Raw genomic sequence first — 24416 nt, 5'->3', positions numbered from 1 at the left:
AGCGGATTTACTAATCCAAAAATGAGTATTTAAGGCACAAGAAGAACTTACCAGAATGACGAGCCAACCAACCGTGTCACTGTCGGCACAAATACAATCGTTACCATCGTCGTTATCGCAACTACCACCACAACACACCACCTCAAGGAGCACTACACCACCACCACACCAAACACCTTCTTTTTCACTCATGGACAAAATGTAAAACAAAACTTTCATTTTTTTATCTTTTTACTGAAGGACAATTTTGATATTTTAAAAATTTATGGAGGTGTCCGAAAAAGTCATGGAGGTGCAGGAAGAAGCTGTCTCAAGAATTCTGTTTTTAGAGCAAGTGTTCAAGCGATGTTGCGTTCTTGTTATTTATCTATCAAGTTGTTATTAATATTAACCTTGAATATTTGAAGCGACAATATTGGTAGGAAATAACAATTGGAATGAAGAGCTAGTAGTGTTGATGTGTGTTAAGTCAATAGACGATGCCATGATATATGATTTAACTGTTTTAATAATAATAAACATTATAAAATATGTTATGGTATAACAAAAATCACATACTATAAAATTAGACAAAAATAATAGAGAATATGAGCAATATCAAACAATTAAATAATGATAATAAAAATAATGTAAGTTTTGTAAAATTATTATTATCTTTCATTCAAGTGTATTTCTTCCTACATCCCCATCAAATGCGTAAAAAGACCAAATGCCCCCATCTAATCTGGTATCATTCCAGAAAGTTCTTTCCAAAATATATCCAAGAAAATTTATTTCAGAAGACACATTCTGCATATTATACATGTTCTAGAAATCTTAATCCATAAATCTTTTTCGGAAAATGTTTTCCAAAATTTCCAAAATATGCGTTTTGAAATACTTATAAATTCCAGGAAGAGGTGCCTGGAAGGATTCCAAAAAAGAGCTAATCCAGATGTCATTTAAAAAAGACAAATGCTTCCTACACCCAATCATTTTTAACTTGTACCCAACATATTTTTTAATTTCCAAAAATGCCCTTTATTCTGGAAATAAAAATCCAGAATTGAAAATAATATATTCCAGAAAAATAAATCCAGAAGTGATTATTGAGTTTCGAAAATAAAAATCCAGAAACGAAAACTAAAATTCTATTTCAGACAAAAGAAATCTGAAATTGAAAATAATACATTTCAGAAAAAAAATTCAGAAAAAAGATTATTGTGTTTTGGAAATAAAAATCCGAAAATAAAAATGAAAAACCCATTCCAAATAAAAAAAATCCACAATATAAAATTTCGTTCCGAAAAAATCCAGAACACATTTTGGAAAAAAAATTTAAGGACAGTTTCGTCTTTTTCACTGGATTCGGGTGCAGTGATATGGTGCAAGAAGCAATTGCCTTTAAAAAATGGGTAAAATTGTATTTTTGAATATTAATGGGGTGTAGGAAGAACTTTGTCATTTTAAAGGTTTTTTTCTCACGCACCAACAAAATCGTATACTTGTAATTGTAATGAAATTATGTGTTCTTCCGTTTATGCTGTTTAATTTCACTTCGTTTACTATACCTTTCTCTCCGAAGCTTTTATTTCCGTTTTGAAATTAACATATTTTAACAATTAAAACTTCTATAATTTTAATTTGAATATTTTTACAACTAACATAATTATCCATTCTGAAATACAAATTTATATTTCAGATCTTTCAATCCAAAATACAGATTTCGTATTCCATATTGCAATTTACAAAATACAAATTTATATTCCAGAACATACAATTTAGAATACACTAATCAAAACTTTTAATTTTCAGATTCTATCTGGATTCCACGTTCCTGTCAAAGGATAATTTGATACGTTTCAAAGTACCAGGGTATAAGAAGAAACTCAAGAAACTCGTGGAGATGCAGGAAGAATTCCCCCCTGAACAAAGGTTGAAGTTAGTTTAGAGACGAGGTTATGATAAATTATAATCATTCATACAAAATAAAAAATTAAATAATGAAAGATATAATAATATAAGTTATGTTCAAAACAATTTACATTATAAACAACTTCTTTAAAATTTGACTTTTAATTTCTACTCTTTACAAATTGTGACAGTTATTAAAAAAATATAACTTCAACTAAATTATTCTGAATTACAATTAAATAACTACTTGTTTATGTTATACTCATAAGATTAAAATTATAATTGACATCTTAAAAAAATTTAAATAATTATTAATTAATTTCAATACTCTAATAGGTATTAATATTATAATTTAATCAGTTACTATAATTATAAATATAAATACATATAAGATAATATACTAAATAAAAAAAGGATATATTTACTAAATAACACAGAAGAGTACAAATACAGGCATAGCAGAAAAAAAAGTTAAGGGTATGAATAACAGAAATGTATGTTAAGAACCTACCAATGTGCTGAGATCCTATTGATGTCATCCTCACCTCCAACTGCGATGGTGGCGTTCGTCTGACCTGTCCTTAAATCGAGAAGAAAGATCACGGTCCCTGTCATATACGCGGTCCAAGGACGAAACATGCCTCTCTGAAGAATAATGAAGAGCATGGAAAGAAAAAGGCTTTGGGGGTTCTTCATCATGTAAAGGACTTCTACTCCAGTCAGATTGGAATCTTGAGGATGAAGGACTTCTTGTACCAGAATCATGGCCAACAAACCTAGGATGAAAGCTAAACTTGGATGAACTATGTCCTGGATCCCCTGGTGGACCATCATCCGTAAGATCCCCTCCCAATCTATTCTCCCGATGATGATGATGATGTTCTCGGCTGCCATAATCAGAACTATAATTCGATCTGTGCAGTTGCAATGATAAGTTTCTTGAAATATCTGAACTTGAGGGTTCAACCCCAGAGCCCCACAGTCTCTCATCAGCATTATCTGGAATAGGGGCATTTATTCCTGGAAATTTGACAGTCATTCTCCGCTTTGGTTTTGAAGAATCAGATTCAGTTTCCATAATTTCCCCATCCTCCTGATCTGCAATCTCCCGGTCGGTGTATATCATAATGCCTGAAGGCTGATCCTCATCATCCACATCTAAATCGAAATAAAGGTTATAAAGTTAATTAATTTCATATACTAACTCAAGCAAGATGAAAAGGGAAAGGGATAATCAGTACAGTAAATAGCAAGCGAAAGTGATAAACATAAATTATTGTAAATAACAGTACTAGTTCATTAGGCTGGTGAACTACCTCAGCAGATTTCTCAAACCTATCTAGTAACTTACGATTGTAGCATTAAATTTAAACTTAAATTCAATGCACCTAACCTAGAACACACGATGATCATTTGGGTGTGATCAAAGGCAGAGTATTGTGGAAGAAAATAAGAAATTGAGATGAAAGAAATGCATTTTACCAAGATATCCAGGTGGGTATCCTATTTCTCGCATTCTGTTAAGCCATGGAGGTGGATCAAGCTCCTGCATAAGACAATCTTATTATTAATAAATTTCATAAAGACCGACAATTCTGACACATCTAAAAAATCCCTATAATGTATGGTTTAGTTATACTCCAACATTAGTGCAAAATTCAAACTACCTATCACGATACAGCCCAATTATGGCATCCTGCCACTTCTTAGGTTATGAATTTATTATCTTAGAAACCGGTTTATGCAGATTGTCAATTACACCTAACATTCAAAGCATATGTTTTATTCCAATATTTTGCTTCGAGATAAATAGCTACTTAACAACTTAGGGGTTGGGTAAGTTGATCTCGTTCAATTGACAGAGTGTTTTGTTAAAAGATAGTGTACACACTACATAAACACGAAAACTAAGTTGATGTTTTAAGGGAAATCTTGCATTTTAAAAGATGGGTTTCTTGAGTAAATCTAAAACAAAGGGTCACGCGGTAGTCAAATCAAATAAAACCAATATGCCAACATTACATAATTCTACTTTATATTTTCTCTCCTCAATTCACCTTTTCATGTTTTATGTTATGATTATAGAAATAAGGTCCAGATTCTTCACAATAATGAATACACAGATTAGATAGGAATGTCTCTATCTATTCTCTTATATATTTATTATTGTAGAATATCAAATCTCTTTCATTTATTACATTGATTCTAATTTTATCAATATAAATAAAACACGTCTTGTCTCAAACAAATTTTCAGTTCAATGCGTCTCTATTTCCTGTAGTATAAATTTATGTATTAGAAGTACTTCAATTTTCACTTAATGGTACATTGAGAGTCAAAGGATTATCTTCCCACAAATTCGTCGTGATGGCTAGTAGCTTCCTGGCATGACTTATATTTTTCTACCAGGATGTAGTGCAATTGAGAAGTTAAGTACAAGGTAGAAATTCTTAAATCGGAAGCAAATGTCTGCTTTGCCAGACTAAATTTTCAGGTGTGTTCACAGATTTTCAAATTTACATTGACCTAAATCAATCCAATATAAGAAAATTGGTTATCCTTTTCTTTAATATTATTTCAGTTTGATTTTGGTTTTTCAATTCAGGTTGTGCTGCATTTAGTTGGTTCTAAATTAAAAATCTCACCCAATCTTTTAAAAGTTAATCAAATAGGTTGTAATCCAATCTAAAGTGGATTTGATCACTGTTTTCATTATTATAATAGTTTTAAGGAGCCACATATTAAACAATGAAACAAAAAATAAATATAATCAATATATATTCAAAGTATCAAATATCACATCTCATAAGCCAATTACTACATGCTTTAGAAACAGAAGTATTATCGAAAAGAAAGATGGAAAAACTAAATTCAAAATTAGTAAATTTATAAAAATATTAAAATAATGACAATTTAGTTATCATCATAGAGAAAAATAAATTGGTAAAATAATTTTATATATATCTGAGATATACGGTAATTTCATAAATAAAATCACTAACAGTTCTTTTGGACTAAATTGGATTGATTTTAAAATTTTGATTGACCCGATTCAAACCAACAAAACAAAATATTGATTATCGTTTTCTTTTTATATTATTTTCAGTTTGTTTGTCTTTTGGCTTTAAAATTTAATTTTTGCAGCATTTGGCTGGGGCATAACAATTCTTTCTTGAAGGATCCACATTAGTTCCTAAACCTTTTCATGACATCAGCAAGTTGTGTTCATGGCTTCGCTCTAGTGTTCTGCTTTGCTGTTTAAAGGAATGGCTGTCTAATATGATGAAGATTGGAAATGTATTTTAATAAAAACATCAAAACAGCATTTTCAAAACTTACCTCCAGGCCCAAAAGTTGACGCGTTGCATCATCCAGAGCACCTGGCCTCAAACCAGCATACTTTCCAGCAGGAGAATTCTGATAATAGCGAGTTGGATTCCGGGAGGAAGAATTCTGATTCCGTCGGGACTTACGTTGTTTGCGAGCATTACTGACAGCAGTGTTATCACGAGGCCTCTGACACTCTCTCAAAGAGTGGTTGTAAGAACCACAATTGAAACACCGAGCAGCATCATCAATAATCTCTAAACCACTACAATATTTAAAAAGGTAAAGGCTCACGTCACTATGACAGAAACTAGCAGTACATTTTATTTTGAAATATAAATAGCCGCTGCACAAATGAACAGCACACTCAAATAAGCAAATGAACATTTCATCTTGAATTAATAACATACCACCAGAACACAATATGCATACAAAACAAATGTTACCTCAAGATAGGAGTGGGTAAATCCATATTACTTTAATTCTATTTTAATGGATTTCAAATCCAAATCCACATTTTTGGATTTTAAATCCAATCCATTTAATTGGATTTGGGTTGGATAACTTTTTGAATTTTGAAAATCCAAAATCAAGGTGAATCTGGATCAATTCAAGTTAAGATATAGGCCATCCATTTAACCAGATTTGGGTTGGACATTTTTTGAATTTTGAAAATCCAAAATCAAGGTGAATCTGGATCAATTCAAGTTATGAAAGGCAATCCATTTAATTGGATTTAGGTTGGAAAATTTTTTGAATTTTGAAAATCCAAAATCAAGAATCTGGATCAATTCAAATTATGAAAGGCTGGGTTGGACCAGACCCGGGTAAGGTAGGACCGGGTCTGGTCAACTCAGACCCAAGGCCAGAACCATGTCAAGTTGATCAGGCTATGGTCGGGTCAGGTTGAGTCAAATCATACTCAGTCGGATCAGTTGAGCCAGATGAAAATAAGGCCAAGTTGGCTCAGGTCCATATAGGATTGAGTAAGCCCGACCCAAGTTGGGTCCAATTCAGTCTGAGTTGGATTAGGTCTACATTAGGCCAAATCAGGGTAGGACTTCGTCATACCAAATCCAGGCAAGCCCACGTCGAGCTGAATTGGGTCAAGACCAAGTCTACAAGGCTCAAAGCAAACCGAAAGGTCGAGTCCAAGTCAAGTTGAGTCGACAAGGCCCAAGTCAAACGACTCAACCTGGGACCACGTCAGGCTAAGTCAAGCTGAGTCAGCCTAAGTCCACATCGAGTTGAGTCAACTCAGACCCAAGTCAAGCCGAGTCAATGTAGGCCCATGTCCAATCAAATTGAGCAGAAAATCAATGGAAAATCTAAGAACATGACTACTTTGTATTCCCACTCTCACTAGCAAAAATCTGCAAGATTTGCTTAATCATCTACTATGGTCTGTACTCATGGAAGGAGTGGTCATGGCAATAGAGGAAGACAAAGTGGTTGGTTGTTGATGTCCTAAATGCACTTATTGTAAGAGAATGCGATATACTCAAGAAACCTCAGCTAAAAGATAGTAAAGCTCTCTTAGACATTTTTTTCATATTTCTATTCTTAAGTGTTTCATATGCCTATATCTTTCAAGACTCTTATCAAATTCCCACAAGAAAACTTAAGCAAACTTCTCAACATCACACCACATTAAGTAGTGTAGAGCGGCAAAAGAAAAGGCAGAAGACGTGTTAATTTTATCAATTTTACTCAAACTTTGCAAAAACATAATGGCTTTTACAAATAATCTTTCCTCTCCTCACCATTCTAAAAATTTAATGACTTAAATAACCTAACACTATAAGAAGGTACTGCTAATAATAAGATGTATTTCAATGCTTACCCTACTCAATAAAAATGGAAACAAGAATCAATATTAGCAGCACAGAAATTTATGTTACATTTCTTTTTCAGAAATACCAAATTCTATAACTACAGTGATCAAACATTTTATTGCTTCTAATCAAAGGTTTTTATGGACGATGCAACGTCACAATATTGGACAAACAAGAACAGTTAGCACACAGAAAGAAAGTAGATACTTCCACTAATCCTACATCGTCATAATACTATATTTCAAACATTGTATGATCACATGAACCATCCATCTTTAAATAATAAAAAGCAACAGTGCATACCCATCCACATTACTTGAACCATCAGCTGAAGTCAATCCCAAAGTATATCCACGGTCATATAGAGGCACTGAATCGTCAGCTAAAGGATTGAAATCTGTGTTCTTATCATTTCTTGTTTGGTTCTCCATCCAGAATGACTGTTAAAGAAATGCAAAAGAATAATATATGGTATTGCCAAAATAATATTTCCCTTTTCATGTTGCAAGATAAATAGCCTCAAAACGAAACAAAATGTACAACTAGAGAAATACTAATAACCACACTTTTTGTTATGGGTTAAAATTATTGAAAACTACAAAATCATGAGTGGGATACGGACTCATTAAATAAGAGGGACCCACAAAACTGATTTCCAATAAATTTCAACTAAGTAAAGTGTTAGTGTGTTTCTAGCATTTCTCTTGCACATAAGAGCTAATACAATATATGCCCATTATTCCTATAATTATGATGACAAATGGAATAACTATGACTCAGACAGGTTTCCACAATCACAACCACAACCATCCTAGTCTACTCAGAATGCAGCTTTTAAGTCACTTATAGGGAAAAACAGCATGAATGACAAATAAAAATATAGAAAAAAAGGATGTAGCAAATATAACACTAGAAGAAGAAATGTAAGAGATAAGGCAATTATTACAAAATGCAGTGAAAGCAGACTTCACACTGCAATAATTGTTGTAAACCTATCTCTATTACTACAATTAATTGCACATAATTACATTTGAGAACCAAGACTAAAACCTTTATTCCGGGACTAACCAGATTTTGACAATGACAGAAATTGAAGAAACCAAGAATAGTTCCAGCAATGCTAACCCTTGAAACTACTGAAGAAAAGTTTCCTAGAAGTGAAAGTTTCACAACCTGAAGTTCTACAGATTCTCATAAAAGACTAGGGAAACTCACCACAGCAGATGTCTTTTCAAGCCCAACATGGAGAGCAGGAAAAAATGTCTCCTCACCAGATTCCATTACTTCACTATCAACCTGAACAGAAAGACAATGTCAGCTTTATCATTCTTTAGAAAGCTGTAAAAGAAAAAAACTGCATTTGTTAATAGCACAATTCCACCAATTTCCTTGCCAATATACCATTTGTCTAAGATTCCTCATATTGGATGTTCATTAGATCACGAATGTTGTCTATAGGCCATTTGGTCTAATATTTTATTGAACTCCAAGGCTATCCAATTGTAAATGTTATAAGGAGCTGATCCTTTATAATCAAGAATATTGTTATAATTATAGAATAAAGAAGTTGATCTTATTTAATTAGGAATATCTAGATTATATATGCATTATTTAGGAACTTTTTTATTTATTCCTGTAACATAACTTTTTAAAAGAGTATCTAATATCCTCTATTTATTGTATTGATGTTTTTTTCTCAATGTAAACAAAACATGTGTGATGTCTCAGAAGCATAGTTTCAGCTCAATGTTTCTCTCTTCCCTAGAGTTTAGCACGGTATCTGAAAACCGAGCTGGCCTTGCAAACAAACTATCTCTAGAGGATTCTTTTTGCAAACCTTTCTCCCAGGTTTTCTTTTACTATTTCGATGTCCTTTCCTCAAGGTTTTTTTTTCTCTCCAACTTTCCCAAAAAAAAAAGTCTCCCAACACCATATCAACCTCTAGAACAAATTCTCTGATAGTATTAAGAAGATGGACTAGTCTAACTATTCCACTTGGGCTTATGAAATCAGGTTATGGTTAAAGATTGATGCCCAACTTTATAGTGCTATTAAATTCACTATTCACACCTCACTCAAACCTATTTTTTTATCCCCATGAGACGTATGCATTAGTTTGAAGTGAAGCTCGTACACTTCCATTGACACAGTTGTATGGCATGAGCTAAGATCTCTTAACACTTTGTGTTCCATGCTATGAAACTCAGACACTCCTCATAAATGGCGTGTTGGTGTCGGATACTCGTATCGGACACTGACACTCGTATGACACTTGTAGGACATGTATCCGTGAAGTGTCCAATTCAAAAAAGTATTTGTTGGATTAATGACAATTCTAGTACACTTCTAACACAATTTTATAAAGAAAAAATACATTAATTTTCTAAAAACTCAAATTTATTGTATAAATTTTTCTTATAATTATAAAAATAAGAAACAAATCATTTTGAACCCGTCATAAAAAACATCTTTCAACTCCAAAAAATAATTTGGAACATACTTGTGCACATAAATCTTTATTGTCAATTTATATAATTCATAATTATATAATATATAGATCCATGTCCCCGTGTCATACATTTTAGAAATTATACGTATCTCCGTGTTTGTATCGTACTAGTGTCCGTGTCCGTATCTGTGCTACATTGGTTCCAAGTCATTTTGAGGGCCCTATGTCTACTTATTAAGGTCGACTTCATGTTGGCTTACATGATTTTAATTATCTCCTTCCAGATCGGGTTCCCCACTTTGTCCGTTTTGGTCATTCCCCTTTATAACATCTTCACCCACATATTTTGTACACAACCTCACAATTGTTAGAGATAAACTTTTTTCTCATTCATCCAAATGTGTCTTCATCACACTCTAAAAAAGGGTATCTATGCTTGTCTCTTGATCTTCATAGGTATTATGTGTTTATGAACATCTCTTTCTTTTAATGTATTGTGTCTATGAACATCTTTCTTTTAGTTTGTTTCATATTATACAATTATCCATTCTAATGACAACATATGTAGTCACTTTCCCACCATCATCAATCTTCCTTCATCACCACCAAATGAATGCCATAACTTAGGATGCTTCTCCTGCACCACTTTAGTTATATCAACGTCATTTATTGTCTATTAATATGCCAATATAGGATCCATCTATGATGGATAGTGATATAGTGGATGCCACGCCTGATCCTTCCCCGACACCATCTTTCATAGGATCTGCTATCATCTAAAAATGATAGGCCTATTGTTATTTGAAAAGATACATGGTCTACATGCAACCTTTCTCCTCACAGAACAAGCCTTGCAATCATGATTGTCCTTGTTATCTTCTATTCTGATTCCTAAATCTCCCAGTAAAGATTCATCTCAACCAAAGTGGCAACAGCCGATGATTGATGAGATGTGTGCCCTTCAAAGTAGTAGTACTTAAGAGTTGGTTCCTCTTCAAGCTAGAAAATCACTTGTTAGGTGTTGATTGTTATATTTTCGTACAAGGAGGACCTAATGGTAACATTGATCATTATAAGGCTTATTTTCCAAAAGGATGCACAAATCTATGGCAAAGATTATACTATTGACACTTTCTCTCAAGAGCCAAAGTGGCATCTTGTCAATGTCACTTTTCCATTGCAGCTATTCACCACTGGACTAAGTTTTAGCTTGACATCAAAAGTGCATTTCTATATGTTGACATTGATAAAGAAGTCTACATGCAATAACCTCCTAGATACAGAGTGGTGATGATCATTCTATGTTCTACCATATCCCCAAGTATGTATCTAGTCTCATTGTACGTGGACAACATTGTTATCACAAGTAGTGATAAGAAGATTATTGCACAACTAAAACAATATCTTGCCCAAAAGTTCCACACAAAAGATGTCAGTTATTTAAGGTATTTCCTAGATATAGAAGAGGTCCAATCCAAGGATGGTTTGGTCATATCCCCAAAAAAATTATGCTCTTAACATTTTAGACGAAACAGATATTATAAAGGATATGCATGTAGACACACCAATAGATACAAGTGTCAAATATGTACCTAACCAAGGACCACCTTTTTCTAATCCAAGAAGATACAAAAGGTTAGTTGGTAAGCTAAATTACCTATTGAAACGTGTCCTGACCTGACATCACCTTTGTAGGCAGCATAAGAAGTCTATTTTCAAACTCTCCTTGTCAAGACCATTGGGATGCAGATCCTAAACCATATTAATGTGGTACACTTCTACAATCTTCTTCACCCTCCCTGAGTTTTGGATGCTCCTCTGGATTGTATTTTCAACTAATCGCACAAGATCATAGGTGAAGTTCAAAACTCACACTAGCACGACAATTTTTATATTTCTAGCTTGGTGCTTAATGGGTAAGATTCACAACCTAATACTAGAACTCACAAACTTTTGGGCAATAAAAACCCTAATAGCCTCATTCATTCTCTCTTTTTGGTAAGTAATATGAAGACCTTTTTCTTGAGCCCTCTTTCTTCCTTTTTATCATTTACCATCGAGACAAAACCCAAAGCACCTCTTTAAAGCCCCCTTTAACGACCCAAAATAAACCTATGTCACTTCTCATACAACCCCTTTTAGCACCCAAAATAAACCTGCTACACTAGAACTATGTAAAGAAATAAATAATACTTTAATAAGGAGGGAGAAAGGAAATATTTTATTAATTACAATCATGATAATTATATCATGAACTACTTTGTCTTTAACAAGCCCACTATTCAAATAAAATTTTCTCAAATGAATGTTTATATTCTAGGAATATTTTCCTAATTACTATATAGATATTAGGATATTTTTATCACAATAATCCCCTATTTACAACAACAATTATTTTATTGATAACAATCATACCAATTATATTATCATAATCTTTATTAGTAATAATCAAATCCTTTAAATTAGGGAAATCAAATATGTAAAAATGAATAAAAATATTCAAACAATATTTTTTCCAATTGTTATGGAGATATTGAGTATATTTTCATTCTAATAATTTGTAACGTATAACACTCCCCCTGAATTTGATAAATGAATATCAACTATTCCCAACATACGATTAGGAATGTCAACCTTTATTTTAGTGATGTGAGTTGGAACCACAAGATTTTTTTCAAGATTATCCTTCATACACCTTGAGCAAAGGCCCGAATTTCAACTTTTAAACTAGAACAAGATCCCCTATCTTGGTTTTTGCTTCTCCAAGTTACTGGACTTTTTCCAAGAAACTTACAATAAATCAAGCAGATATTTTTTTCGAGAGACGAAAATCCCCTTTTTGGAATACACAACTTTTATTCCAAGGAAATACTTTACTTTTCCCAAGTCTACCATTCAAAATGGGCTGCAATTCTTCCTTTAAAACCAATTTCTTTCTTTCATTATCTCTTGCAATAATCATATCATTCACATATACCAAAATGAGTTTACCTATAAGAGTGTTTTATAAATAACGTATGATCTCCTTGCCTTTGCTTGTATCCTAAGGAAATCATTGTTTTCATAAATCTCTACAACCATGCTCTTCGAGACTCTTTAAAACCATAAAAAGCCTTCTTTAGGAGGCACACCTTATTCCTTTCACTATGAGTTTCAAATCCTAAAGGAATCTCCATGTCTACTAATACTAAAGCGGCACGAAAAAAGGCAATATTAACATCTAAGTCCAAACAAAAATGAGACGCTAAAGTAAGAACAACTCCAACTCTTTTATCTTTGCTATAGGTCCCAGTGTATTCCATAAGTATGAGTGTATCCCTTTGCAACCAATTTGCCTTTAGATTTGTCTATTGTCCCATATGCCTTATGTTTCAAAACAATCATCTAGAGGACTTAGTCATTGTTCTGAAACAATCAAGTTCCTTTTTACAAGTTTTCATGTCAGACATTAAAATAAACATGTGACAAGGAACCAAAATAATCATATCTACTCAAAACAAATTGAATGAGCTTAGAAGGTTCTAACAACCCTATTTGTGGGCTTTGCAAGGAAAGGCATGTTGGTTATGCGTCGATGGTGAGGGTGTAGCACCACAATGTGTTGCAACTATGTTGTCAATGCACTTGTCAGAGTTGTGATTGATGAAGTGGGAGAGACCTTTCTGGCCCACCACTAACCTCAATAGCAGTGAACAACAACGCTAGAAGCTATTAAAGTCGTCGCAAAGACAGGGCTCCCAAGATCGAAAAGTATGATAGCAACTCAAACTATGTAAGGAAATTAAAAATTATTTTATTGCTAACAATCACACCAATCATAATCTCATCATGTCTATTTGTAATAATCATATCTTTTAAAATAACGAAATAAAATGTTGAAATAAATAGGAAGATTTTAAAGATACTTTTCCTAATTATTGTGAAAATATTGAGAATACTTTCATCCTAATAATATGCTATTTAGAACAGTTACTTATCATAAAACCCCCTTTTACCACCCAAAGTAAATCCTTAGTACCCTTTTGAGCAACTTGCAACAATCGTTAATTCCTCGTTTATTTTTTTAGTTTCATTATTGTTAAAGATCTCACATCGACTAAAAATAAAGTTAGATTATAATATATAAGTAGGGTGCAATCCTCACCTTACAAGTTGGTTTAGTGAGGATGAGTTAAGCATAAACTCAAAGATGGTATCATAGTCATTCGTAATTTATCCTAGTCAAGTTCATTTGGTTTGTTATATTATCCCTTACCAAGCTCCTGTCAAACCACCCACAATTATCTAATTTTATGCTCAAGATGTTCATTCCTCGATGTGAGAAAGTGTGTTGGAAATCCCACACAACTAGGAATAATGTCAGATAAGTAGGGTCAAATCCTCACCTTACAAGCTAGTTTTGCGAGAATGAGTTAGGCATAAACCCACTTGGTAAGAAACACTATCTCTTCCAATGCTCCTCTTATACGTTTCAACACTCCCTCTTTTCTTTTTTATTTCAATATTCCCTTTCATCTCTTTCATAATTTGGTAGGATCTTACAACACTCCTTTGCTGCCACTCATCCTTTACATAATTATGTAGGATCTGATGAACCATGTTACAATCTTCCTAATTAGAATTTATATTTTATTTCACTATTTTCTGTAAGATGTAGATTTTGACTATGACTGCAAGGCATTGATAAGCAAAAGCCTAATGAGCCTATTGAGGGATATAAACCAAGGCCATTCAAGGTTAATGTAAAAAAAACAAAAATAACAGATACTTTATATATTTCTATACAAAGTTATAAATCATAAACTATGTAGGAGTCAATTATTTTTTACATGTAAGTGTTACTATACTTAGTGTTTGGTATTAGTTATCAGTGGAAAAGCTTGGTTGTCTTTGGAGAGTTTTTTGTTGTTAGGGGGAAACCCTGTGTCTAAGTCTATACTCAGATCTGGTCTACAAACCAGATTAGTTAGTAATAAAAGTTCCAATATTCCATGTATTCAATTCTTGAGTCTAACACATTGTTCCGTCCCATATGATGTAATCAACATCAAAAGATAAATATTTACCGGGTAACAATAATTTTAATAAGGGCTTTTCCATCCAAAAAGGAAGATTCACACACAACCCTCACAAATGCCAAAACTATTCTATAATCCTCCAAAATTGGAAACACCATAACTTAAATCACCTTTATAATTTTTAAGTGAAAAGTTAAGTGTATTTGCATCTGGGATCTTAGACAATCATTAGTAATTATTTGGATTACAGCTAAACAATGATAACAGGACAGATGGACTCCAACTTCATTTCAAATTCTTAACTTTAAATTTTTGTTCTTCTTTTATGTTTTCTTTTCATGATATTTTATTCCCTATCATCTATTTACTCATTTATTTATCATTATGGGAAACCTTATTTCCCTATGAATAATAATAATATTAATGACGATGATGATGATGATGGGAATTGGGCTTACATTGGATGACATAGCATGTTTAGCATGCCATTCTGACCACTGCCGTAGAAGTTCCTGAAGCTTCTGTCTACTAGCCCTGGAACCATTGTTCAAACACTAGTCAAAACTTCAATCAATGAAACCAAGCAACGTGATTGGGACATTTGAAGTTTTAATAGCAAAAAATAACAAATAAAATTATTTTTAACTTTGGGCACACAGATAATGTACCATTATGGGTTTTAATAATTTTTCTGACCAACTTGTACAAACCTTGTTAGGGAAGTATATGTAAAATGAACTGATGGTTGATGTTCATCAACATTAATCCGGGCCCTTTTAACACCTGATACAGCTAGTAAATCTTATTAAGGAAACAGTATATTAGCAATTGCACACCAACTGGATATAAAACCAATCTATAGTGTATAATATCTAGGAAGAAATTAGACTGATCAGAACTTATGCACACAAGTAATATTCGATCAAGAACCAACAGGGGTATAGCATATCTTGACACTTAGCTCAAAAACAATATTTTAAGGAAGTGTAAAGCAGTCTAGGGTTTACTGGCCTTTTTGCTGCTTTATTATGCTTGCTAAAGCAATTTAGTCCATTTCTTTTCAATCAGGGGAATTACATCAGTTGCCAAAGATATTTCACAAAGGACATGGTTGTAAACCAGTGTTTTCAATCCCAAATAGCAGCACGTAGGAAGCCATACCCAAAAAGTAGTGTAGCATTATGGCCACTGCTTAGAAATTTTCTAGTAGGTTTAACACATTCTATAGTACGTGTTGCATAATCAGGAGAATTATGTTATAATTAAGTGCAGATTCCATTCTATATTTATTAGGACAGATTTGTTAGTGATTTTATTTTATTTGATTTGTACAGCTTTAAACACCCATTATTTCTGGCTTTCCTTACCTATTATTTCTTTTCTTAATTAGGTTGTAAAACAGTCTATAAATAGATACTGTAATCACATTTGTAAAACACATCAGAAATACATTCCACCTATTTCTTTCAACTGTATGCATTAAATAAAAAATAAATAAGATTAATTGGACTCAAATTGAGTCCAACAAACCAAAATGTAGAAAAAAAAAACATGAAAATGTTTGGGTTGCAGGGCTAAATTCATCTGAAACCATAAATCCCTAAGACCACTTCAGTAGCTAGTTATCTGCCACACCCTATTAGAAAAGGAAACATATGGCAGAGGGAGGTCAGGGGAGGCAAGATAAAAAAGTATATCCGGTAACAGCACATGGTGAAGTGTCACAAGCTGCCATTTGCAACTTGCAGGCGAGAGATGCAATCACGCTGAGATTCATGCCATTCCAGCCATGATACATTCCTTGACAACCATTCTTGGAGCAGCCAGGGATAACTCCATGATGTAATAGTACAATACCACCACTTTCACCGCTATTAACTACATTGTTCTAACCCAATCTACAGCAATTATGACACAGCCAAATAACACCACAGCAGACGGGTGGAAAAGAGAAATTCACCATTTTAACTAACTCCTCCAACAATAAGTCATACATGCATAAATTGGAAGACTGTTAAGAACTGACAACCTAGGTCAATACAACAGTTGTTGTTACAGTCCTGAGTCGCTGGAGGAATCAAGGAGAAATTTGGGCCAACAATTAGCCCATGGGCCTTGTGTTTGGAAAGTATACAGAAGAATAGGAAGGGAATTGGCAAAAATGTTGAGTTGGCAGAGAGAGAATTAAAAAAGAAAAAGTTACTTACAAATGGTGGTAAAGGCACCTTAAGAGCAGAGGGAGAATCAAGTTTGTTACAGGAGAAAAAATGCAGAGCCTTGCTCTGGGATAATATTGTGCTTGCTACCGCATTTTTTTGCATCTTTCAGTAACAGTTTCACCTTAATCAACAAAGGACGTTATTTGGGTAAGATAGTCAATATAATCTTGTCCCTTGAGCCAAAGTTTGATATTAGATGCCCAAATGTCACAATTATTGCCATCTAACTTGTCAACGGAGAGTGGGACATTGACATAGTAAAGATAGCAAATTCAGATCGAGTAGCACCCAAAGTCACTATGATCACATGGAAAAGATAGAAGAACTAGAGTTGAGGAGAGAAAACACGTCCATAATCAGGAAAGGAAATGTAAAACGATCTCCAATCACAAAGTTAGGACTAGATTGAGAAAGAACACACAAGGTGAGTTCGACACTTGTGGTCACTGCCAAAAGAAGTGGTCAGACACGCTTGTATGATATGACACTCTTGCAAGAATTTTTACGCTACTCAACAAGGACACTCAGGATTCTATAGGATGTATAAAAAGGTTGGCAGCAAATTTATAATAGAGTAGGATGAAGGCAGTTTCAAAATTATGTTTGAGCTTGTAATATGTCAACAACAAAAGTAGATGGCTATTTCACCAGGATGGTTGCTACAACCTATGGAAATTCTTGACATGGTTTGGGAAGAAATTTCATTGAACTTTATTACTAGTTTCCCTAAATCAAAGGGATATGAAGCTAATCTTTTTACAGTAGACCATTTTCAAAATATGCACACTTTATACCTCTAAAACGTATTTATAAGGCCCATATTTTGGCTTAGGCACTAGGTTCTGATCAACAATTGGGACCCAATTTTTTATACCAAATTTTAGAATAAACTTTTAATGTTAAAAAGCACAAAATTGAAGATGACTTATTGTTATCACCCAGAGTATGATGATCAAACCAAATTATTGTTGACCAACCACACTCTTGGCCCCAAAGGCTACATTGGGCAAAATATTTGTACAACACTAATTTCCATGAATCTATTAGGGTAATACCCCTCAAAATAGTTTATGGCAAGTCCACCCTAGTGATTAATCATTTTCTACCTTGTGAAGTAAAGATAGAAGTTGTACATTGGGATTTAATTGATCGGGATGAAGATTTAAGACAATTAAAACATATCAATTGTAGGCTACTCGAGAATGAGAGTTCTAACTAGAAATAAATATACAGGATCAACAATTTGAAATGGGTGATTGGGGTTTCTCAAGCATCGGCCACAAACAACAATTTGTTATTTCCAAAATTATTGTCAAGTTTGTTGCCTTGTATTATGATCATTTCTATTCTAGGTGTTAGAACGTGTGGGTGTAATTGCTTATCACTTAAAGCTATCTAAGACATCTAAAATACACCTTGTATTTCAAGTCTCTTCACTTAAAAAGGTTATTAGTAATTATCATGAGGAATTTGAGCTTCCAAAAGGATTTGGAACCGCTCTGGTGTTAGCAACTTTTTTTTATCTATAGCGGTGGGGAAGTCATTAAACAGTTTTTGATACAATGGATGGCAAATCTGCAAAGAAAGCAACTTTGGAGGGGGAATTATCATTAGGAATAAATTTCGAAAGTTCAACCTTGAGAACAAGGCTGATTTAGAACAATTGTCATTTTACAGTCTCGAATAGGATAGAGAAACTTGGGGCAACAATTAGCTTATGGGCCTTGGGGTTGGAAAGTACATTGAAGAAAGAATAGGAAGGGAATCTGGGGAAATGTTGAGCTGGTAGAGAGAAAATGAAAAAGGAGAAAGTTTGTTTCAAACGGTGGTAAGGGGACCATATAGGAGAGAGGGGGAGAGGAGAAGAATCAAGCTCTTGACGGGAGAGAAAATGCATTTTCTCTAGAGGAACCTTGTTATGGGACAGTAGTGTACTTGCTACTATATTTTCCTGCATCTTTCAATAACAGTTTCATATTTTCCTTTCATTCTATCATTATATATTTTTGTTATTTCACACTAATTTTCGTAACAATAGTCAAGCAGCAAACTAGAAAAAACTGAAAAGGGGCAAATAATTATAAACAAGCATTGAATACAAAATTTCATACAAGGATACATGTTCCAACAATCTCAGTGCTTCTCTTGGGACTCCCATCTTCAACAGAGAGACAACCATTCTCAACTAGCACTCCTCCCTTCACTTCCTCAGTGACCACACTCAGCTTCAACCCATCTTCCAATTTCTTCTCCTTATCCAGAGAATCACTCAAGTCTAGCTCCTGGTCCATGTGCTCATCACCACCCATATCCAAACAAACCCTTTTCTCTGCTATGGCAAAAGATTAAAACTTTATCAAAACATTACACCAAATCAATCTCTAAATGGCAAATACTAGTTGTAAATATAATATTCCATTATGTACCCACCTAATTTTTAGATTTAGATTCATAAGATAACATAACAATTAATATGATAATATCAATAGTTTCCTGTTTGTAAATTTAATTATCTATAGTACATCAATCAAAAATAATACACAGATTGCAAGTTCTATAGATATTTATGTAAAATGCATCAATTTAAATTTGAAAAAAAAACAACTACATAATAATAATAATAATATCCACATAGAACCTAATATTCTTTTCTAATTTACTGACACAACATTGCAACTTGATAGCAAACTATTCTCAGGTAATGCAGCCATGAATTGGGAATCTCCAATTTAACCGTTATTGTGAATGGAACATCACTACAGTGGCACCAGAGCAAAATTTAGGCAGAAAAAGAGTGAGTTGAGGGGTGGAATAGGATTTGGAGGAGTGGGGCACATGGGCTGAAGATAGAAACCTATGACATTATAAAGAAAGAAAATAAATATAGTATTAATATGCCTTGTGTAGAATACAAACATAGGGTTGTTTATTTATAGATGGAAATAATAATAGAATAATAACCTAAAAGACTAACAGAAACTATGGGCTAAGCCCGTTACATTCAACAAGACAAGAAAAAGGAATTGTATTGGTATAGAAAATATGTGTATGGGTTCTGCGCATTGGATCAAATTAACTAAAGCATTATGTTTTTCATGAGACATCCTCTTCAGTATAGACTCACAAGTGAATTTACAATTACTTTTGATGGGAACAAATGGAGGCATAATGTTGCTACATAAAAAACTATAAAACTTCAACTTTATAAGGACTAATCATTTAGATCCTGTTAGGCTTAATTCTATTAGTGGAGGAGTTGTTGGTCAACTTATTAATGATCCAAGCTAAGTGTCCATAATCTGCAAGGATATATAAAAATGAAAAAAAAAAAGGCAGAACAGGTGAATAAAAAGACAGAACAGGGAAAGGCTTCAAGAACTTGCTGACTTTGCAAGTTAGATGTGTATAAATGGGTTTCAAGCAAAGTTATCAGACTCGAGAGTTTACTCAGACTCGTGAGAGGTCTATAAACTCGACTCGTAAGAGTCTACTTCAGATAAAAAATTTAATAAAAAAATATTCATATATCAATTTCATATTATTTTACAATTTTTTTATTATGCTGAAACATCAAATCAATAAAAAATAATTTAATCTTAATTCCAATTTTATTTCAGCCATTTTGAATAAAAAAAATCCCCAAATTAGCTTAAAAATAACTCCCAAACCTAAATCCAATCAGCATAAAAATCCCCAAACCCAACCCAATCTAGAAATAATTCCCAACCCTAAACTCAATAAAATAAAGTTAAAAATTCCCAAACCCAACCTAAAAATAACCTAACCCAATTAAGTTAAAAACTCCAACCCAACCCAGCCCAGCCCAATCAGGTTCAAAATTACTGACCCAACCCAACTAAAAAATCACTCTCAACCCTAAATCTAACCTTCCCCCAATTAACCCACAAACCCACCTCACTCTCAACCCTAAATGAAGAAGACGCGACAGTGCGGCGACAAGGTGGCGCGGCGAGGCACGACAACAGCAAGGCGACGAGGCGAGGAACGGTGACAGTGAAGCGTGACGACGAACATCTCAATCGTTTTGGGATTTTTTCATAACTCGTTGACTCGGCCTTGAACTCGCGAGTTTACACCGAGTTCAACGAGTCTGTCCGAGTCTACACCAAGTTTGCCAAAAAACGAGTTTGCCAAAAAACGAGTTTGATAAACTCGTAAACTCAAACGGGTTTAAGGGTTCACCCGCGAGTTTGATAACCTTGGTTTAAAGTATACTCATGTAGGAGAAGATCATCAAGTGAGGGAATGAAAGGAAGACAGCTTTGACAAGACTTTTGGGCTGTAAGGTTGGGCAGAAAATATTCTTAATATAGGTTCAGAATAGGCTAAGTAAGCTTTTTCAAAAGTTGTTTTGGGTAGTTCTTGTCTGTACCTAGAATTACTTGTCTTTACTCTTGCCTTTCTCTTCATTGTAACACAAATCTGATGTATATAAATATGAGCACCTAAGGGGAAAACCTTTTCAAGCTCTTAAAATATACTATTCTCTTTTTTCTTTATTTTCTCAAATTGTTATTAGAGCGGGTCAATCCCAATCTGCATATCCTTGTCTTCTCTAGGTTGATCACCACCATCCATTGCCATTTGCCTTTATCTGTCCAATTTTATCTAGCAGCCACTAGATCTAGATAGCCTCCCTGAGTAATGCATGTTGGGCACCACTTTCTCTGTTTTGTGACTTTAGGAGAAGGCTTCTAGACCAGCATAATGTTTTCAAAGCTCTTTTTTCATTACATCAAAAACACTTAATGGAAAAACTTATTTATCTTGGGTAGCCTCTATGGAACTTTGGTTTCTTTTTGGTCAGGGGTTCCATGATCACTTGGAAAAGGATGTGAGTGAGATCTCATTAGAAAATTCTATAAAACTAAGCACAAAAATCTGGATTTTCAACTTTGTAATCTATTGTGGCAATCGGTGGAACCCAAAATATTGGGAACCATTCAAACTTGCACAACTTTTTGGAAGAAGACTCATGATATATTTTGCAAACGACATTCAGTGTCTCTATGATCTTGTCCACAAGCTAGCATCTCTTAAGTAAGTTGATCATGATATGATATCTTTCATTGCTAATAATCAATTTGTTGTTGAGGAACAAAAGATGATTTTAGAAGTTGATTCCCAAGAAGAAATCAAGTTGGACAAAATTTATATGGTTATGATCCTTCATGCAATGAACTTTGATTTTGATCATATTAGGGATCATGCAAAGAAAGTCTAACAACACGGCCTATTCGCCAAGTAGCTCCTAAAGGTAAAAAATTTCACAAATCCACTGAATCTATAGCCATGGTATCTATGCAATGAAAACAGGGTCAGGGAATTAAAGGAGGAGGTGGTGGTACAGGGCATCATCAATGTACATATTGTAAAAGAATGGGTCATATCCAAAAACATTGCTACTCTCTTCATGGATTTTTTGACAAAACATTCAATGTCTCCAAATCTGAGGTTGTTGAACCCAAGTTTCTTTATAAGGAATATCAAGAATATTTGAGGTCAAAATCCATCAGTCTAGCACAATCATCTACAACTCCAATTTGTCAACAGCTTGCATTTCACAATCTGTGAAAAGTCAAAGTCCATGGACGCTTTTTTTAGAAGTTGTTTTGGGTAGTACTTATTTGTACCTAGGATTATTTGTCTTATAGTCCTCTCTTACTCACCATTGTAACACAGATTTGTTGTATATACATATGAGAATCTAAGATAGAACCTTACAAGCTCTCAAAATATACTATTCTCTTTTTCTTTATTTTTCTCAAGTCATGTATCGAGGATCATGTGCTCTAGGTACTTATCAGAGTTTAGGACTTATTATCCTTCACCTTCAATATTTGTCCTACTTTTGTAGTTGATATTCATTAATATCATTGACTTTCCTCAAGTAATGTAGGTAGGTCTCTATCAGTCTATTACCATCATGGATTATAATTCAAGGACTTAAAAGGAATTATATATACAAAAAGTTATATTGGCCAACTAATTGACAAATATGGAAGTATGCAACCATGTCCTTTATATATGCATCAACATCAATACCACAGATCAAAATGGAAAACAAAGCAAAAAAAGTGTATATAAGGATTAAAAAAATAGAATCTAATGGAAATTGTAAAAAGAGAAAAAGTTAATAGTAAACCAAAATATTAGCATGTTGTAGTTAGCCAATATGAATTGAAGATCAGTTCAACCATAGAGGAGTGAAACCTATTATATCCAAAATATGAGCCTGTTGTAGTTTAGCATGTATGCATACATGGTTTGATTTATTTTGAACTAAAAGACTCTACTATAAAAAAGGCTCTCTATTTTATCCAATTCGTTGTGCCAAAAACAATGTAGTTAAAAAACTAAATGGAGATCTTAAAATGTTAGATTTCTAGTTCAGTTTTAACCACTTGAACCAATTTTATCAAAGCAAAAAAAGTGATAAAATTCTCACAAAACAGCATAAAATATATAAACTAATTAAATATGAAAGTTATCAATTAATGATCTTATTATCAGCTTGTTAAATTTATTTAACTTTGTTTTAATTCATTTGGAGTGTTCTAAGCGTTAATTAGGATGAGACTAACCATAACCAAATAAGTACCTAATTCACTGTCAGCACTACTGGATCCTCTTTCGTCAACAAGAATCGAAATCTTTATTCTAACCCAATAAAGTACGAAACTTCTATAGAATATACCAAGCATACATAATCAAAATTAAAGAGAAAATATACACAGACTGGATAATTTTTTGGTGTACAAACTTCATATGGACATTACTCGTTCCCTAAATTGAAATATCAAAACATTTATACAAACCTAAAGGAACATCTTATACACAGCAACGCTAATTAAAATTCGATGATGGGACTCGCACAGAAAAAGAGAAACCAAGGACACAGAACCAGGGAAATGGAAAGGCATGTTAACATACCGAACAGGTCGATTTGCGGCGGACAACGGCGGCGAGGAACCGATAGTGAGGAAGACAAGGCCACGAGGTGTACACTGTGCTATGACCGTCAAGGTTTAGGGCAAGAAGTGAAGAGGGTTTAGTGACTAATTGTCAAATTTCTACTCGGCCTGCTAAGTGTAGTAAGAGTAGAAGAAAATGCAAAATGAAATAGGGAATGGAGGAGAGAGAAAAAGGTACCCTAAGAGATTTCGGCTAACGACGTCGTACACTTGGCGGAGAAGAGATTGTAATTAAGAATGGAGGAGAGAAAAGGTGCCCTAGGAGATTAGGCCGAACGACGTCGTACACTTGGCGGAGAATAGACTGCAGAAGACGGAAATGGAACCCTTCTGAGTATAGTTGAATTAGGGAGTGGAACTCAAACACTAATATTTTTTACATTTGTAAAAAAATATCATTACACTAAGAAAATAATTAAATTAAAAAAAAATTATTCTTACATCCGAAAATTTCTTCGGAAGTAACCTTTTATTAATTAAATTTATATTATTTCATAAATATAAATATTTATAATTGAGTTTTTTTAAATTGTCTTATTAAGTGTATAAAATATTTGTTATTTTTACGAAAGTATTATTTCCTTTTTTATTTGGTCATTTAGACACTTATACCCTAATTGTTATTTTCATCTTTCTCTTCCTAACTCATCAACCAATTTTATTTTTTTTTCTTTAATATT

At 33.5% G+C, this 24416-nt stretch overlaps 1 protein-coding gene across 6 annotated transcripts; it reads right to left on the bottom strand.

Annotated features, from left to right (window-relative positions):
• Positions 1-1592: 1592 nt before the first annotated feature.
• On the bottom strand, positions 1593-24104 carry LOC137816936 (uncharacterized). 6 transcript variants are annotated; one of them, XM_068620111.2, is made up of 11 exons: positions 23915-24104; positions 23696-23769; positions 18861-19070; positions 15233-15314; positions 14981-15056; positions 8271-8351; positions 7359-7495; positions 5233-5485; positions 3376-3439; positions 2405-3051; positions 1593-1904 (listed from the first exon to the last, which is right to left on the bottom strand). In XM_068620111.2, the coding sequence occupies exons 3-10, from the start codon at positions 19048-19050 to the stop codon at positions 2435-2437; spliced, it is 1500 nt and encodes a 499-aa protein (XP_068476212.2). In that variant the 5' UTR covers positions 19051-19070; positions 23696-23769; positions 23915-24104; the 3' UTR covers positions 1593-1904; positions 2405-2434. The 6 variants fall into 6 exon arrangements, with proteins under 6 accessions (XP_068476212.2, XP_068476217.2, XP_068476213.2 ...); XM_068620116.2 differs by having other exon boundaries at positions 18861-19073; positions 23696-23774; positions 23915-24090; XM_068620112.2 differs by having other exon boundaries at positions 23696-23774; positions 23915-24090.
• Positions 24105-24416: the final 312 nt, after the last annotated feature.

The sequence above is a fragment of the Phaseolus vulgaris genome, chromosome 6 (assembly GCF_051622355.1).
Source record: "Phaseolus vulgaris cultivar YP4 chromosome 6, ASM5162235v1, whole genome shotgun sequence".
Lineage (NCBI taxonomy): Eukaryota > Viridiplantae > Streptophyta > Magnoliopsida > Fabales > Fabaceae > Phaseolus > Phaseolus vulgaris.
This window is presented reverse-complemented; position numbering and strand designations above follow the sequence as displayed.

What these genes read in the sequence shown, in the direction of transcription:
- LOC137816936 (XM_068620111.2), bottom strand. Translation starts at nt 19,050, where the DNA reads ATGGGTGGTGATGAGCACATGGACCAGGAGCTAGACTTGAGTGATTCT. An exon ending in CACTGAGATTGTTGGAACAT is followed by an intron (nt 15,315 to 18,860) that starts GTATCCTTGTAT and finishes AAGATTTACTAG; the next exon opens with CTGTATCAGGTGTTAAAAGG. An exon ending in GGTTCAAGTAATGTGGATGG is followed by an intron (nt 5,486 to 7,358) that starts GTATGCACTGTT and finishes TAAATATTGTAG; the next exon opens with TGGTTTAGAGATTATTGATG.